This window comes from Quercus lobata, chromosome 3, assembly GCF_001633185.2.
Source record: "Quercus lobata isolate SW786 chromosome 3, ValleyOak3.0 Primary Assembly, whole genome shotgun sequence".
Lineage (NCBI taxonomy): Eukaryota > Viridiplantae > Streptophyta > Magnoliopsida > Fagales > Fagaceae > Quercus > Quercus lobata.
Genome location: NC_044906.1, coordinates 53,097,348 through 53,114,496, shown reverse-complemented (window position 1 = coordinate 53,114,496; position 17,149 = coordinate 53,097,348). Strand labels below are relative to the sequence as shown.

Here is a 17,149-nt window from a genome sequence, read left to right as displayed (position 1 = left end):
AAAAAAAAAAAAGCAATCTACAAATTCTACATGTTACTTTTTGTAATTTTTTTTTTTTAAAAAAAAAAACTTAAAATAGAATTGGTCTCCCAAACATTTTTTTTTTTCAGCATTATGAAAAGTGTTTATTTGAAGACTAGTTTCAATTTCAATTTTTTGAAAATTATTTTTATACCAGTTTGAAAATAAAAATAAAAATACTCCTACCAAACAGGTCCTTAGGGCTTTAAAGTTTTGAATTTTAGGGTTTTAAAGGTGAGAAATCAATGCCTATTTGCTAGGTTTCGAGTTGCTAAAAATTTAAAGAGAAATAATAAACTTCGAAGCACCTATTCCTTGTGGAACATGGACTTTTACCATGAAGTCCAAACTAAATAACTAAACTAAAATAAAACAAAAATAAGATCCAATAGACAATTAGTATGAATCCAAATCTTCTGTCCCACTTTTCCTGCTCCACTCTATACTTCACCAATGAAAGCTTACCATGTGTTAACATAATTAATTAAATACTATCATTATTGACTTATTAATATTATCATTATTAATTAATGGTAGTATTTAATTAATTAGGTGAATACGTGGCCAGTAGGAAAAGTGAGACAGAAGATTTGGATTCTGCTCACAATAGAGTATCATCTTTTTCCAATACTACTATGTGAGTGTTTGGATAGGAATTATTCCTGCGTTTGCGTTTTGCGTTTTCTGCTTCTTCTTTTTTTTTTTTTTTTTTTCACGCGTTTTGCTTTAGAGGGACAATTATCACTATTCACGCACTGTAGCAGCACTGTTCATGGGACTCACAACCACTTTATTCAGAAAAAATATTAAAAATAGGTCCCACGGCACTATTCACGTATTTAAAAATTATTTTGCTACAGTGTTTTTAATTTCCAGTTTCAGTTTTAGTTTTCAGTTTTGCTACAGTGATTTTTCCAATAATATTATGTTATGTAATTATTGATTGACTACAAAATGATTTAAATCACTTTTTCTTTTTCTTTTTCTTTTTCTTTTTCTTGCTAACGATTTATAGTTCAACTAACATCTCCTCCCCATAAATGTGGTCAATGGAGGATGAGGTCTTGGATTTAAGATCCATGGGTGCGTAACATATATTTAGGTAAAATGTATATATGTATAAAATTGGGTAAAATAAATTTTTTAAAGCAAAATCAAATTGGACATTAACTTTCTCATTAAGACTATGTTTGGATGAGCTTATTTGTTGAAAAAACAAGTTCCATAAAAGCACAACAGAACCTATGAAGTTTTAAAAAATTGTGAGAATAAGGTGTAAGTTAAAAAATAAATACACCTTAAATCTACAAATCAGCCTCAAAGAGACATCATATCAAGTTCAACGTGTATACTATATTAAGTGAAAAACAAAAAACATTAGATTTTGTGCATTATTCATTTATTCTATATGCAGGTATTAGCCACACATTGAGAGTACCAATTACCAACAATAAAAAGCTACAATCTTGATACATTATAATGAGGAAATCAACATTGGCAATAAATAAAAATAGGTAGTTTTGTATATGACAAACTAAGGAGAAACGAACCATGAGGTAAAATCTGTGCCAAAAGTAGATGTTGTGCATCTTTGTATGTGTAGCGATCGCTGAGCATTATTCTATATGCAGGGAATAGCCAAGCAAGGAGTCCTAACAATAAAAAGCTATAATTAAAATCAAGTTTTGAATACAACATTTGACATAAAGAATCAAAACAATTAACACGGAGAGAGCTATCAAGAAAAACCAACCAAGAGACACCATTTGCCAATAGTGAGTTCCTTGACATGATGCACACTCTGAAGAAGTTCTCTCACAGTTTCTTGAGACTTCTTATAAGTAGTGTATTCTCCAACTTCACCACGCATTGACATGCTGAAATCAAGCTTAGCCTCAACCAATGACGATGCTTCCTTTATCCGACACTTCTTCATACAAAAATACCCCAAAATTTCCAAAGACTCGATCTTTGGAGCCACAATTTCCAATTCGAACACAGGATCGTCACTTCCTACCATAAAATAGTTATCTATGACCAATTTTCTCAGACTCTCGGAAACTATATCCAACCGATTAACCTGACAACAATTATCCAATTTCAAGTATTTAAGTTTAGGACAACCCATTAACACTTTCCTTATGGCATCCTCGCACAATGAGGATAGCTTAATAACCAAGCATGTGAGAGAACTCCAATGTACCAATCCCTTAGGCTTAACTTTGCAGAAGCAAGAGAACAGTTCAGAAACAAACTCGTTGGTGTAGAGATGCTGAGGCAATAGGTATGCATTAGAGTATGCATCAGAAATGCTAAAATCAATAGCTGCAGTTAAATGTAGACTGAGTTGGTCTACCTTGGCAGTTGTGGTGAAACGAAGCCAGAGTTGTGTGGTCTTCCTGTGAGTGAGGCCAGTACCCCCTCACTAGCCAGGGTGAGAGTGGGCTGTCTAACCATGGCAAAAGAGCTTGAGGAATTGTGGAAGAAACTGACATTTACTGAAGAAGAGGATGAAGATATAGTTCTGGGAAGCAACAGTACAAGAGTAGTGAAAGAAGTTGGGAAAAACTGCATTGTGATGAAGGTTCTAACTCAACAAAGCGTTAGCGTGGAAGCATTGAAGAAAAATATGAGAATGTTGTGGAAACCAAACAAGGGGATACAGATTTCGGAGATTGAAGACAAACTATATCTCGCTAAGTTCGGAGATAGTTGGGATAGGAAAAAGGTGATGGAAATGAGACCATGGAGCTATGAAAAACTGCTAAGGAGTTTGAAGGGGAGCTGGTTCCGAAGGAGATATCCCTCAAATGGTCCCCATTTTGGATACAAATCTATAATCTTCCTCTAAAGTGTATGACTAGCGGGACGGGCTATGATATTGGGGCAAAGATTGGGGAGGTTATGGAGGTAGATGCTCCTAAGAAAGGGGTGCAATGGGGGAAGTATCTTAGGGTACGAGTAAACATCGATACATCAAAGAAGCTAGTTAGAGTGAAGAAGGTCAACATTGAGGGCGGTGATGGTCGATGGGTATATTTTAAATATGAGCGACTCCCCAACTTTTGCTACAAGTGTGGCATGCTCGACCATGGTGAAAACGAATGTCTAGAGAAGGAGCAGGTGGATGATAGTGGTGGGAGGGGAAGTGCGCAGTATAGGCCATGGCTAAGAGGTGAACCGAGGAGATGATTTAGCAGAGAAGCTGACAGAATGGAGGACGGCAGTGGGTCGAGCAACAAATACAGGGAGTTGAGGATACAACCAAAAAAGAATATAGAGCCGAATCAGAAAACAAGGGTAGGTGGAAAACCGTTTACAGGGATAGGTCGGCCAAGGGAGAATAGTCCAAGTCCAAGCGACGAGATGTCAGGAGCATCGGGGGAAAGTCTAAAGGGGAAACATGAAAATGGCAAAGTCAAAAGTCAGGTGGAAAAGTAAGAAGGCATTATAGATAAACATAGTATGGTGACTTTGGATGAGACAATGAGATATGAAGAAACGGACGTGGGGATGCAGTGGGAGATAGTGATGCATGACGGCAAAGAAGATTTGAAAGAAATAAAAAATCTCACCACAAAAGAGGCCTCTGAAGTTGGTGTCAACCGAAATTGGGCCAAGGAAAACATGAGCCCAATTGCAATGAGCCCAAGAAGCAGGCACTGGAAGAGACTAGCTAGACAAACAAAAGAAACAAGCCTAAGTAAGAAGGTATGCCCAACCAATATAAAGAGAGAAGGACCCGAGCCCTTACAGGAGTTAGACCCTAATATTCTGAGTTTAAAGAAGAGTAAAGGAAAGTGCAAGGAAAGCAAACCCTCGAATGAGGAGAACAAAGTGGATGGCGGTGTGGTGGTGGTTGCGAGTCAGCACCGTCGAGCCCAATAAGCGTACTAGCGTGGAATTGTCGGGGTCTGGGGTTGTCTCTGGCAGTTCGTTTACTCACAAAGGAGGTGAGATCAAAAAACCCCACCTTGGTGTTCCTTGTTGAACAAGGCACAGATTAACCGAATAAAGGGGCTCCAATAGAAAGTAGAGCTAACTCAAGGGATAGTGGTTCCTAGTGATGGTTGGAGTGGTGGCTTAGCCATGCTGTGGAAGGAAGGTATGGTGGTGCACTTCAAGAGCTACTCCAATTCTCACATCGACATGGTGGTTATGGAGGAAGATGGTGGAAGTCCGTGGAGAGCTACGGGCTTCTATAGGCATCCCAACACAGGTATGAGATATAGTTCGTGGGATTTATTAAAAACTCACCACTCTCAAGCTAAGATGTTGTGGGTTGTTTTTGGAGATATCAATGAGATTGTCCATTTGGAAGAGAAATTAGGGTTGAAAAAAGGGAAGCAGACCAGATGGAGGCATTTAAGGAGGTGCTGAGTGTTTGTGGGCTTTTTGACCTAGGCTTCGTGGGGCAGAGGTATAAATGGTGCAATGGTAGATTTGGGGACTAACGAACCCTTATTAGGCTTAATAGGATGGTAGCCAACGATAGCTAGAGAGATAAATTTCCAAAAGCAACAGTCTACCATGTATCTATGGCAGCATTAGACCATTGTTTTCTTACTCTTATCTTAAAGAGAAGCAAACCCCAGAGGAAAAGAAACAAGCGGTTCTTTTTTGAAGCGATGTGGGCAAGAGAAGTAGAGCGCAAGGATGTAATTGAATAGGCTTGGGATCTGAACAAAGAAAATTCGGACCTCCCTATCCAAGACAGACTGATGAGGTGCCAGAAACAACTTCTGCAGTGGAATCAAACAATATTTGGCAATGTGAATAAGATGCTAAAATAGAAACAAAACCATATGCAACAGTTGGAATCGCTCAATTGTCTTAAAGACACGGAGGTTGAAATATGGGAATTGAGGAAGGAGATCAACGAGGTGCTTATCAGAGAAGAGATTATGTGGAAACAAAGGTCGAGAGTGGAATGGCTAAAGAATGGGAATAGAAACACAAAATTTTTTCATGCAGTAGCTAGCCAAAGACAAAGGAAGAACAGAATTGAGGGCTTAATGGATTCCGAGGGAGTGTGGCATGAAGAAGAAGGGGAAACCAAAGCCATAATCCTAGACTACTTCAAGGCCATCTTCAACTTGGACTACCCAACCAACTTTGGAGCAAGCTTAAGAGCTATCGAAAAGAGTGTTACTCAAGAGATGAACAAGGAGCTGCTAAAGAAAATCAAGCCAAACGAGGTCTAGATGGCACTTAAACAAATGCACCCGACAAAAGCATCAGGTCTTGACGGTATGTCCCCTTTGTTTTATCAAAAATATTGGGATATTGTTGGGCCTTGTGTATTAGATTGTGTTCTACAGGCCCTCAACTCAGGCATCATGCCTCGCCACGCTAATGAGACAATCATATGCCTCGTCCCCAAAACAAAGAATCCCCAAAAGATAACCGAGTACCGTCCAATCAACCTATGCAATGTGTTATACAAAATTATTTCGAAGGTGCTAGCCAACAAACTGAAGAAGATTCTGCCAAAAGTAATAAGTGAATTGCAAAACGCATTTGTCCCTAGAAGGCTCATAACTGACAATGTTCTTGTCGCCTTTAAAACAATGCATTCCATTGATCAATGGATGAAGGGAAAGGAAGGGCTAATGGCTATAAAACTCGACATGAGCAAGGTTTATGATAGAGTGGAGTGGTCCTATTTGGAGGCAATAATGCAAAGAATGAGATTCCAAGAAAAATGGATTTCGTTGGTGATGATGTGTGTGACGACGGTGACCTACTCAATCTTAGTTAATAGGGAACCAAGGGGTGCTATTACTCCTTCAAGGGGGCTACGACAAGGGGACCCAATTTCCTCATATTTATTCCTCCTGTGCGTCGAAGGGTTATTGGCAATGATAAGGAGGAAAGAAAGGAATGGTAGCATAAGGGGTATCTCGATCAGGAGAGGGGCACCCAAAATATCTCATCTTTTCTTTGCGAACGATAGTATTAATTTCTACAGAGCTACGGTTGGGGATTGTACACAAGTCTCTGAGGTGTTGGCAGACTATGAGAAGGAATTGAGACAGAAGTTGAATAAAGAGAAAACCTTGCTTTTCTTTAATAAAAACACGAGTTCGGAAATCCAGAAGATGGCTGAGGAAACCTTTGGAGCATAGATTGTCCAACAGCATGAGAAGTATCTTGGGCTTCCCCTGATGATGGGTCGAAGCAAAAAAGAAAGCTTTTAATTGGATAAAGGATCAAGCAAACCGTAAAATTGTTGTTTGGAAAAGTAAGCTATTGTCCAATGCAGGTAGAGAAATTCTGATAAAGGCAGTGGCGCAAGCGACTCCCACTTACACAATAAGCTGCTTTAAGCTCTCGAACTCGCTTTGCTCGAATCTAAATTCATTGATGGGAAGATTCTGGTGGGGTCAAAAGGTAAATAAAAGAAAGCTAGCTTGGATTTCGTGGGAGAAGCTTTGTACCCTAAAGATCAAAGGCAGGATGGGGTTTAGGGATTTAAAGGCTTTCAATTTGGCGTTATTGGCAAAACAGGGATGACGAATCTAGAAAAATCCAGACTCTTTAGTTCATAAAGTTTTCAAAGCGAAGTATTTCACAGAGACTTCTTTTATGGAGGCTCAAATGGGGAAAAGGCCATCCTACATTTGGAGGAGCATCTTGTCTGCTAGGGAGGTAATTAAAATGGGATCTAGGTGGGTGATTGGTAATGGAAGGAGGGTGCATATGGAACGAAAAATGGATTCCTATCGCAGATACGTATAAGGTGATAAGCCCGAAAGTCCAGATTAGTAAGGAGGTGAGATGGTATCGTGTCTGTTGGATGAAGAGAGTAGAGGATGGAATGTCGATCTCATCAAAACTACATTTTTACCTTATGAAGCAGAAGTGATTCTTGGAATCCCAATAAGCCCCGTGGCCCCAGAAGACTCTCAAGTATGGACAAAAACCCCCAATGGAACATTTACAGTCAATAGTGTGTACAAAGTTGCATATAAGTCGCTCAAGGAAGCCAGTAAGGTGAACAGTAATTTTGGATGCTCTAACAACTCCAAAATGCAAGCTCTATGGAAAGCCATTTGGAATCTAAAGAGTCAAAGTAAAATTAAGCACTTCGTTTGGAGAGCGTGTAGGAACATCTTGCCTACTAAGCAATGCTTAAAGCAGCGAAAGGTTATTACAGTTGATAAGTGCAACTTGTGCGGTAAAAGGGAGACCATAGGACACACACTTTGGAGCTACAAAACCGCAAGGGACACTTGGGAAGCACTAAAAGTAAAGGATGCTAATCAGACCCTACCTTTGGAAGAGTTTTCGCAACTACAGCGTGGAGTCTTTGGAACAATAGGAATGCTATTAGACAAGTGGACAAGGCAAACAGGGGAGAGTGATAGCAATGGAAGCTCAGAGGTACGTTGAAGAATTTCGAGCACACATACCTAGTGACCCCCCAAAGATCAATCCACCTCCTAAGAAATGGTCTCCTCCACCACTCAATTGGTATAAAGTCAACATGGATAGCGCGGTGTTCAAGGACCAAGGGAGTATAGGAGTGGGAGTGGTCATTAGAAATGACCGAGGGGAGGTAATGGGAGCAATGAGTAAGAAAATTCACCTTCCATTGGGAGCAATTGAGGTCGAAGCAAAGGCTATGAAAGAAAGCATACTACTAGCGTGGGATCTGGGTCTAAAAAACATAATTATAGAAGGTGATTCTCTGGCAGTGGTTCAAGCTCTTAGTGGCATAACCGCCCCTGCTATTTCTATTCAAAAGGTAATCGAATGCATCACTTGGTGTTTAAAGAGGTTCGACATTTGGAAAATCTCTAATTCGAGAAGAAGCAGCAATACAACTACACACTTAATGGCTAAAAAAGCCAGCTCAATCTTAGAAAATGTTATATGGGTGGAGGACACTCCCCCACCTATTGCTGATTAGCTATTGTATGATGTAATGTCTATGGACCTTTGTCCTAGTTAATGAAATGAAGTTAGTGAGTTTTTCATCAAAAAAAAAAAAAAAATACACGACTTCTATCATTTTATGTGTGTCCCTAGCCCAATGTTGCAGCCTTGCAACAGGGGCTAAAGTTTTAGGTACTTTCGGAATATGAAGAAATGGTGTTTCATCTTCTTACATTCATGATGGATCCCACCATAAATTTAATGAATGGATCACACCATGAATTTAATGAATGAACTCTAGTTATCATGAATGTGAGATGAGAGAGTATCATTCTTCGTATTCCAGAAGTATCTAAGAATTACTCAACTTTTGAACTCATTTTATTTCTATCCAAAAAAAAAAAAAAAAATTGAACTCATAAAATTTCCAAAGGCTAATATAAGATGGAGTTTGTTAAAATTTGGGTTGTACTAGATAAAATTCTTTCGCTTTTTTAACCATTGTAGTTCTGCTTTCTGGCGCTTTGAATTTTTTAATTTATTTAACTTTAATCATGTAACCGTTTGTCCGTTTATGCCTAAAACACCTAAATATTTGATAAAACGGCTAAAAGAGATGTGGTATCATGAAATTTGATGATTGTAGGTTATATATCATGTCATGGAACACAATCATCAGTGGGTGCGCACAAAATAGGATGATGGCTTTTCATTACTCTCTTTTTTTTTTTTTTTTTGGGTGGTAATAAGGGATTTAATGTAAAACTAAGGAGCAGGAACAAGTTACTGTAGAATTATCCATTACAAAACAACCCCAAGCCACTGCGGGGGTGTTGCAAAATACAACAATTTATGGGATCTAGGACTTCCCTAAGCTAGCAAGAGCATCCGTACACCTATTAGCTTCTCTAAATGCATGTTGGGTCTACATATTAGGTATTCTCCACAAGAAATATCTGCAATCATCCGCCAAAGGCAACAAACATGAATGAATATCAATAGAGTTGCTTAGAAATGAGACCACAATCAAAACGTCTAATTCAACAATAATATGAGATCGGTAATCTTGTGAATTGGACTTATGTCATGAGCATGGACAAGAGATTACTAACTGCCACATTGATATGAACTTACCTTGTTTTAATTTAGTTATCTTTTGCATTCACAGAGAACAAAGTTTCTCTTCAAACTAGTTAGTTTAGAGAGAAACTTCTCACATATTTCATTTTTGGGTCTGAATTTTGAAAATCTAACTGTTGAATTTTAATGTTCCTTATGTTCTTAACATGCATATCAAATTTCGTTTAAATCGGATGTTATTTACTATTCGATCGATAAACTTATTTTTTATGTACAATTTTAAATCACAAAAACTTGAAATTAATTTTAACATTTGTTTAATGATAAAGTAATTGATATGTGATCTTCATGAAATTTTGCAAACATAAAGGATAATAAGAACATGCAATCCAACGGTTAGATTTTCAAAATTTACATACTAGCACATACTATCCTTCAATTGATCTGTGATCTTTGATACATTTTTCCTAAAAACTAGCACATACTAAATCCAACAGTTTACTCTATTTCAAATCCTAAATTTTAGTTTTTTAAAAATTTCTTCTTGTATAACCTCACTAATAGATAAATTCAAATTGAAAAATTACATTAAACTCAAAATAAATAAAAAGTGCCTCATCACACGTGCTATTATATATATATATATATATATATGTATGTATGTATGTATGTATGTATGTATTTGCTCTTTAGTAGTTCACATTACATATCGATCTGAGGTATTGAGGTTTAGTTTTGCTTCACATTTAAGAGAAGGTATTTGGTATCAAATGATACTGTGTCAACGGTATTAAAATTCAATAAGTGTAAAATATGTTAGCAAAAAATAACTAATCCACTAACAAATGAAAGACATGTGTTAGTGGGTAATTATTTTTACACATATGTCTTTCGTTTATTGGATTTTGATACGAATGACGTGATGTCATTTGATATAAAATACCTTTTCTATGTTTAGTTTGAAGTAAATTTCTATGTAAATTCCTGATATAGGTGCACATCTCTTTACACATGGACAAGAACATGCAAGTGACATGGGTCAAAGATGAATGGTGATAAGTCATCTCCTTCGATTGTTTTAGAATGGAACAACATCTTCTGGGAGAAGAGGAGGTAAAATTTTGTAGCTCAAGGATAAAGATTATAGTTATCTATTCAATAATTTAGAGAAGATACACCACATCTCAATTTCCAGTTACATTTGTTGTGGAAAGGACTTTGGTCAAAGTGATCAACACTAGACCACTTTGATCAATGTAGCAATGATGTGCATCTTCTGTTTCCTTGTGACCTCTCATATGTTGATTACATGCAGCAGTAATGGGACACACTGGATAAGCAAATGCAATCGTTGCACCATGAATGGCTCCAAAAGAGAATCATGAAGATGAAGACATACCATTATTAAAGGATGGGTTTGAATCTTATAATATATACATGTCACATTGTATAACGTAGCCTTGTCATGTCAACATTGTGCCACACATTATAGTGTCGAATCCAAGCCAACTAATTATGTGCATTTTGAGCGATGCATACACAAAATTGACTACATTTTTTTACAAAAATTGAGTTTTTTTTTTTTTTTAATACAAGATAGAATTTCTATTCTAGTCTAATTTAAGTGTATAAATATGTAAAGTTTCCTTTTGAAAACTTGAATCCGACGCTTGCCCCTAATATCCCATAAGCATTTATATTTGTGAAATGATTACCGTACCAAAGATACGCAGTGGAATAACAATTGAGTTAACAAGCTTGTATTGATTTTTTTTTTTTTTTTCCCTATCACTAATAATGTACTACCACAAGAGCAGGTATCAATTTTTTTCGTATTTCTAGACTTTCTCGTGCATTCTATGCTACCCCCAACAACATTGTTGACCAATATACTTGGATAGACATGATTATTTAAATATATAAAAATAAATAAATAAAAAATTGATAGACATTGACCCTTTTTGGCTCCCCCTTCATATTTTTCTCATTTATTCTAATTTGTGGCCTGTTTATTTATTTATGATGAAAGGGAATATTTAAATTAAATATGGTTTTCAAAATTCAAAGCCTAATGTTTATTTATTTCAGACTTTGAATTTTGAATTAAATATAATTAGAAGTAAAATTGGCCGATGATCAAAATTTAGAGTCTACTTCTTCGGATTTTTGCTTTAAATCAAGACACTAATCAATTTTTGATGTAGGCAAAAATTGAATCGCAACTCTCTTATTCAACTATAAAAAACTTTACTAGTTGAAAATATTAAAATAATTCTTAAACTTTATGATTTAATTTCACCATTTGAAAACTATATAGTTTACTTTGAAGCCACCCATTTTATGTTTAAAATAAAATAAAATGAAACTACCCCTAAAATATAGGGTTTATAATGTAATTTGCAATTACCCATTAGCCCAATAAAAAAATAAAAATTCGCTCCTTCCCAATGAAAAATCCTGTTCTTATCGAGAGACTTGAGTTGTAAAACAGATTCACCAATACAACCGAACTGAAGAGACAGTTGATAATGGAGGCAGAAGCAGAACGAAGCTCAACTTCCAGCGAAGACATCAGCGTCTCCTCCTACGATTCCAGCCTCGTGAAAAACCCCAATTCCGAAGAAGAACAAAGAGAAGAAGAAGAACAGAGTGACTGTAATGATTACGAAGATGTTCATCAAGCTAAGCGTCGCAAATATGTGGCAGTGTTCAGAGACAGCGACGATGAAGATCGAATCAGCGATTTATCGAACTCGATCATCCTCAGTATCCTCGCGTTCTTGCCCACGAAAGACGCTATCAAAACCGGCGTTTTGTCGAAAAGATGGGTTCAGCTCTGGACCTCTGTTCCTTCTCTCAGTTTCAGCGACGCTGGTTATTTCAATAACACTAAAGTTTTCGCCTCTAATGTGGATAGTGCTTTGCTCCTACACAGTGCTCCGAAGCTCTCGAATTTCTTGCTCGAATTCTGGTACAATTCACAGCTTAAGACTCGAGTCGATGACTGGGTTCGTTTCGCCACAGCTGCGAAGGTAGACCAACTCAGTCTTAAATTATCATCGAATTATTATAAGAATTCTGAGGCATATGTATTGCCTCAGGATCTTTATGCCAATGAATTTGTTTCTGAATTCGAATTTTGTTTCTGCAAAATTTTCCCAACTGGGGTTGTGAATTGGAGTTCACTCAAGCGATTGTGCATTGGGTACACGGCTTTGCCCGAAGAGGCGATAACGAAAGTGCTGATGGGTAGTCCTAAACTTGAATACTTGGAGTTGTGTAATTGTTGTCAGGTTAAACAGTTGAGCATAGTTTCTGATAGTCTGAGGAAATTGGTAGTAAAAGACCATTTGCGACATTCGTATTTCCCTGCAGTGCAATTGGAAATTGTAGCTCCGAAGATTGAGTCACTGGAAATTCTGGGGAACTTTGATAGAAATAAGTGTCGGATCAAAGACGTGTCGGCATTGGTTGAGGCTAAGCTCGATTTCCACATGTCTATGGGTTGTAGATGTAAAAAGGAAGATGCTTGTAAGGAGTATCAAGACATTGTGAGGGGACTTCTTGAGAGTGTGCATCATGTCAAAGAGCTTACTGTTGGCCCATGGTGTCTCATGGTTGGTTTTTCTTGATAGCTCTCTCTGTTGTTTATTTATTTACTTCCTTTCGATCGTTCGTCTTATGCAAAAATACATGTTTAAAATTGATTGCTAATGTTGATATCAATTTGCGGAGGCATGAATGTATCAAAATTATAGCTTTTTATTGTTGGTATACATATAGTGTTCTTTTTCACTTACTATACACATCTGAACATGATATCTTGTCTCTTTGAGCCTGATTTGATTGATTTAGGGTCTGTTTATTTTTAACTTAATGACATAGAAAAACCATTTTGACATAGTAACAAACAGATGCAATAACAAAATTGAAGATCAGAAAATAAAAGGATAGATGGCCAAAGAGTACAACGCCTATGCTTTGATGATTTGGGTGTTTTGGACTGTTGTCGTTGGGATCTTGTGGCAGGTGTGGGTGGTTTGAAGGTTGGGTTTAAGGGTGAACTGCCAGGTGTGGTTGTTGTGACGGCGTTTGGAATTTTTGATTTGTTATGGCTTTGGTTGTGATCAATGGTGATGCATGAAAAATCACGTATGGGATTTATTGACATTTATCTAAGTTTGTGTTCTGCAAAACATTATAGCTAAATTGTTCGCTGGCAATATATTTAACTTAAAGCACATGGTCGTATTCACTTTACCTCATTGCAGTCTGCTTCTTGCTTTGATGGACCTAGGTTCTATCTATAATGTCAGTGAAACATCGGCCTTTTCCATCTTTGAAGTGCAAACGTTTAACGGTGAAAACAAGCATGAAGAAATGGGACTTCCTTGGCATTGCAAGCCTGCTTCAAAGTTCGCCATATGTTGAGACATTGGTTATGGACATCAAATCCCACGACAACTCAGGGTCAGAGGTATGTTTTTCTTGGACCAATTTACTTATCAAAAAATGTTTTTCTTGGACCAATTTCCAGAGTTTCATATCAATTATAGTTTGATGAAGGATTACTCCCAGTTCTTTATCTTTTTTAGTTCAATGTGTCAAACTATTTTTGGAGTCACCTCAAGGAGCTTGGAGCCTTGGTCCCCTTTAATTTCTTGGCTTAAAGAGTTAATGTTGGTTTTCAATCTTTCTAAAGTGGCCATTCTGTGGATTTTTTTACTCAAAACCCTCTCATTTGATAATTTTCTTATACAACAATGATGTCAATAGTAGATTTTTGGAAATCAGTTTGCATGCATAAGAGGACATTCATTGTTTAAGTTACTGTCCAGAACTCCATAACAACATGACAAAATATCATCATCTAAACTGAACTTCAAAACAGATGTGGTTCAAGTCATAGTCCAGTAGTAGTGACTAGTGACATCATTTGAGGTGTTTGATGTTTGTAGTTCGAACCCTCCCTCCCCCCTCCCACACTATCTATCTATTAAATAAATAAATAAGGAACTTCAAAACAAACTAATGTACATATATTATGTAGTTTCTAGGAAGACGCTACTTCCACACTCGCAAGTTTGATGAAGTGAGCCATTGGAAATCAAAGAAAATCCATTTCAAGTCTTTGCTGCAATACCTCAAAACAGTCAAGATTTCTGGTTTTGTAGAAAGGTTGTTCCACAGAAAGGAAGTATTCATTTCAGTAGTACAATTTCTGCTCAAGAATGCAAAGGTGCTGGAAAAGATGGTTATCAGTGAAGCATTGGTAATGCAAAACCAGAATATGGTACATGAATTTCGACAAATGGCTCAAAAGTTGATTAGCTTCCCCAAATCCTCTCCTCAAGTAATGGTCATGTCATGTTCCCATATCAGTAAAATCATATAAAGTTATTCTAGCCTTTAAAACTATTGGATTGTCACAAATATATAGTAGTTGTACAGATTACAGGTTCAAAGAACTTAAATCTTGCTAAGAACTTGATTCAACTTCCGTTGCTTTGTATTTATGTCTCCTTAGTGATATGAAGCTTGTCTTTGGATATATTCATGGTTGTCGGTGGTTATTTGCTTATCAAGTTTTTAATTTGATTCTAATCACGCAGTTTCAAACTTTTCTAATATCCTTCGGTTCTTTTTTAATTGAATCACATATTTTTCCCATATGCCTCACTTGTGCACAAGTGGTTTATCACTAGCGCATTGATCCAGCAAAGAAATGCAAAGAAGAAATGGAATGGATTGCTTCTGTCTTATAATTGTGGGGAAAAAATTTTGTTATATGTTTGAGGAATTTTCATATTAGCCAGTTTAACTTGTGGAGGTTCTGTGTATTCAATTCTTTCGGGATCAACTGCACTCCCAATATTTACAAACAAGTGTCCCCTTTGAAAGATACACAAGTTTTAAGGAAATGCACTTATTGTGGGGTATTTACCCTTCTATTATCAGTTCTCAAGTGGTAGGAAAGAAGAGAGAAAGACACCATGATATTGGAAAGAGAAAATTATAAATATGTCATATCATTTGTCATTAGATGCTGACAACCATCTTTTCTAATTATTGGGGAATCTATTTTTGTCCGATAACTCATTCTTTGTGGACTTATATGCTTCAGTTGTTTGGGATCGATTGGGTCATGCCAAGTTCAGTAGCGGACTTATTATTTTGTTGGCACCATTGGCTTGGGAAGCATAGCTCCAATATTTGGAATTTAGTTCAAGACTGTTTAATGTAGACTATTTGGATTGAACGAAATCGGCATTCTTTTGAGGAAAGGGGAAAACAATGGCTCAGTTTTTAGATTTGTGCTAACAGGCCCTCTTTGATTGGTCTCGGTGTTGGGGTCTTTCGGATTGTTTTACCCTTATGGAATTCATTTTGTCTATTAGTTTTTCTTAGTGGCTGCTTGTGTCTTTTTGTTCACTACCATGAACCCTTTGTATTTTCATGTTTTTCCCTTATTAATAATATTTTCTTCTTACTTGTCAAAAAAAAAAAAAAAATTATCTCTTTGAAAACTAATTATCATTAAATGATTTTATCTTATCTTACCCTGAAATTATTCTAGACATTTAAGGTAAATTAGTTTATTTTATTTTTATGTATTTTGCTTTGTATTCAATTGATGTGAAAATTTCTACCATTAATTTGACTGTAGGTGAATTTGTCCTTGCTTATAAAGGTTGAGATCTTCGGCTGATTCTATTGTGAAGTAAAAACGCAACAGTAACTTTGATAAAATAAAAAAATAAAAAAAAGTATTCTGGACATTTTATAACTTTATAACTTTATTCTGGAAAAGTTAATTGAATCTCAATGAAAATCTCTTGAAAATTTTGTTTACTAATAATGACCAAAATATAAGCGAAATTAATGTAAAAATTTCACAAACAGACAACAATTACATTAATAACAGTTAGATGATAATAAAATAATACAACAAAAAGATAATGATGAAAATAATTTTAATAATTTTCAAACATATAATATTTCCAACCATTTTTGAAGAACATAAAGAATGGAAATATTTTTTTAAAGATATATCTTATACTAACTAATTAGAGGTCAGGCTTTGATGCAATGGCAAGTACAAAAATTAGTCTCTTCAAAAAATTAGGTGTAAGGCTACCACCATGTTTAACCCCAACTCGGTAAAGTAGGAGTTTTGTATTACATACAAATGGTATATATTATATTTCTACTAAGAAATTAAAAAGACTTCACTTATCATTGTATACATTTTAGAGTCACTCTTTGTATTTTGTCTCAAATATGTACAAGTTCTTCTATGGATACACGATATTCAAAATATTATTGGATACAACAAAATTTTATGACATTTTCGTAATAAACTAAAGTGTCAGCTCACTTTAAGTCAAATAAAATAATTATAGTTGAACCCACCATAATTGGAAAATTATGAAAATATTTAGAGGGTTTTGAGTTTGAAAATGCTATTTTTTTTTTTTTTTTCATTATAAACCCATTCTGTTGTTATTCATAATTAAGCAACAAGGCACAAATTTTTCATAACTTACTAAGTGACAAATTACGATTGAAACAACATTATTTTCATACAAGCTCACCAATTATGAAATATTTTACTAGTACATTTATTTATTGCTTATTTTTTTTTATGAGAAGGTAAATTTGTCCTGATCATATATAAGTCCCATAAGTGCACATACCAATGCCCAATAGAGTCATTAAACGACCCCATACAAATATTTGAAGGATAATTATATCAAAAATAAGAAAATCCTCTTGCAAAGTGATCCATTCTTTGCAAGCGCATCCAGTACGCACACTTCTCGGTGGGCTGTGTTGTATTATCCCAGATAGTTTATATTCAAATAATATTAGTTAAAATCCCTCAACAAACGCGGTCGTTGTAGTATAGTGGTAAGTATTCCCGCCTGTCACGCGGGTGACCCGGGTTCGATCCCCGGCAACGGCGTCTCATTTTGAAATTGGGTTTTAAAACACCAAAAGCAATTTGAAGTTTTAACGCCGACATAATATAATCGCCGTAACAAGTCTCCCATTTTATTTTTTTGTTTTTTCAAAAACTAAAACGTTCCATGATCACTCATTTGGGACCGTTAGATTAAACTTCTCAACTGAGCTACTATATATTAAAAATCGAAACCCAAAAAAA

The 17,149-nt window shown here is 36.1% G+C and overlaps 1 protein-coding gene and 1 non-coding gene across 2 annotated transcripts; both read left to right on the top strand.

The window, feature by feature from the left end:
- The first annotated feature begins 11,418 nt into the window (after positions 1–11,418).
- LOC115979157 (putative F-box protein At1g49610) lies at positions 11,419–14,533 on the top strand. The gene is made up of 3 exons (XM_031101125.1): positions 11,419–12,599; positions 13,280–13,459; positions 14,033–14,533. Exons 1-3 carry the CDS (start codon positions 11,511–11,513, stop codon positions 14,375–14,377), a joined length of 1,614 nt encoding a protein of 537 aa, XP_030956985.1. The 5' UTR covers positions 11,419–11,510; the 3' UTR covers positions 14,378–14,533.
- Positions 14,534–16,876: 2,343 nt separating this feature from the next.
- On the top strand, positions 16,877–16,948 carry TRNAD-GUC. The gene has a single exon. It is a non-coding gene; the product is annotated as a tRNA-Asp (tRNA).
- Positions 16,949–17,149: the final 201 nt, after the last annotated feature.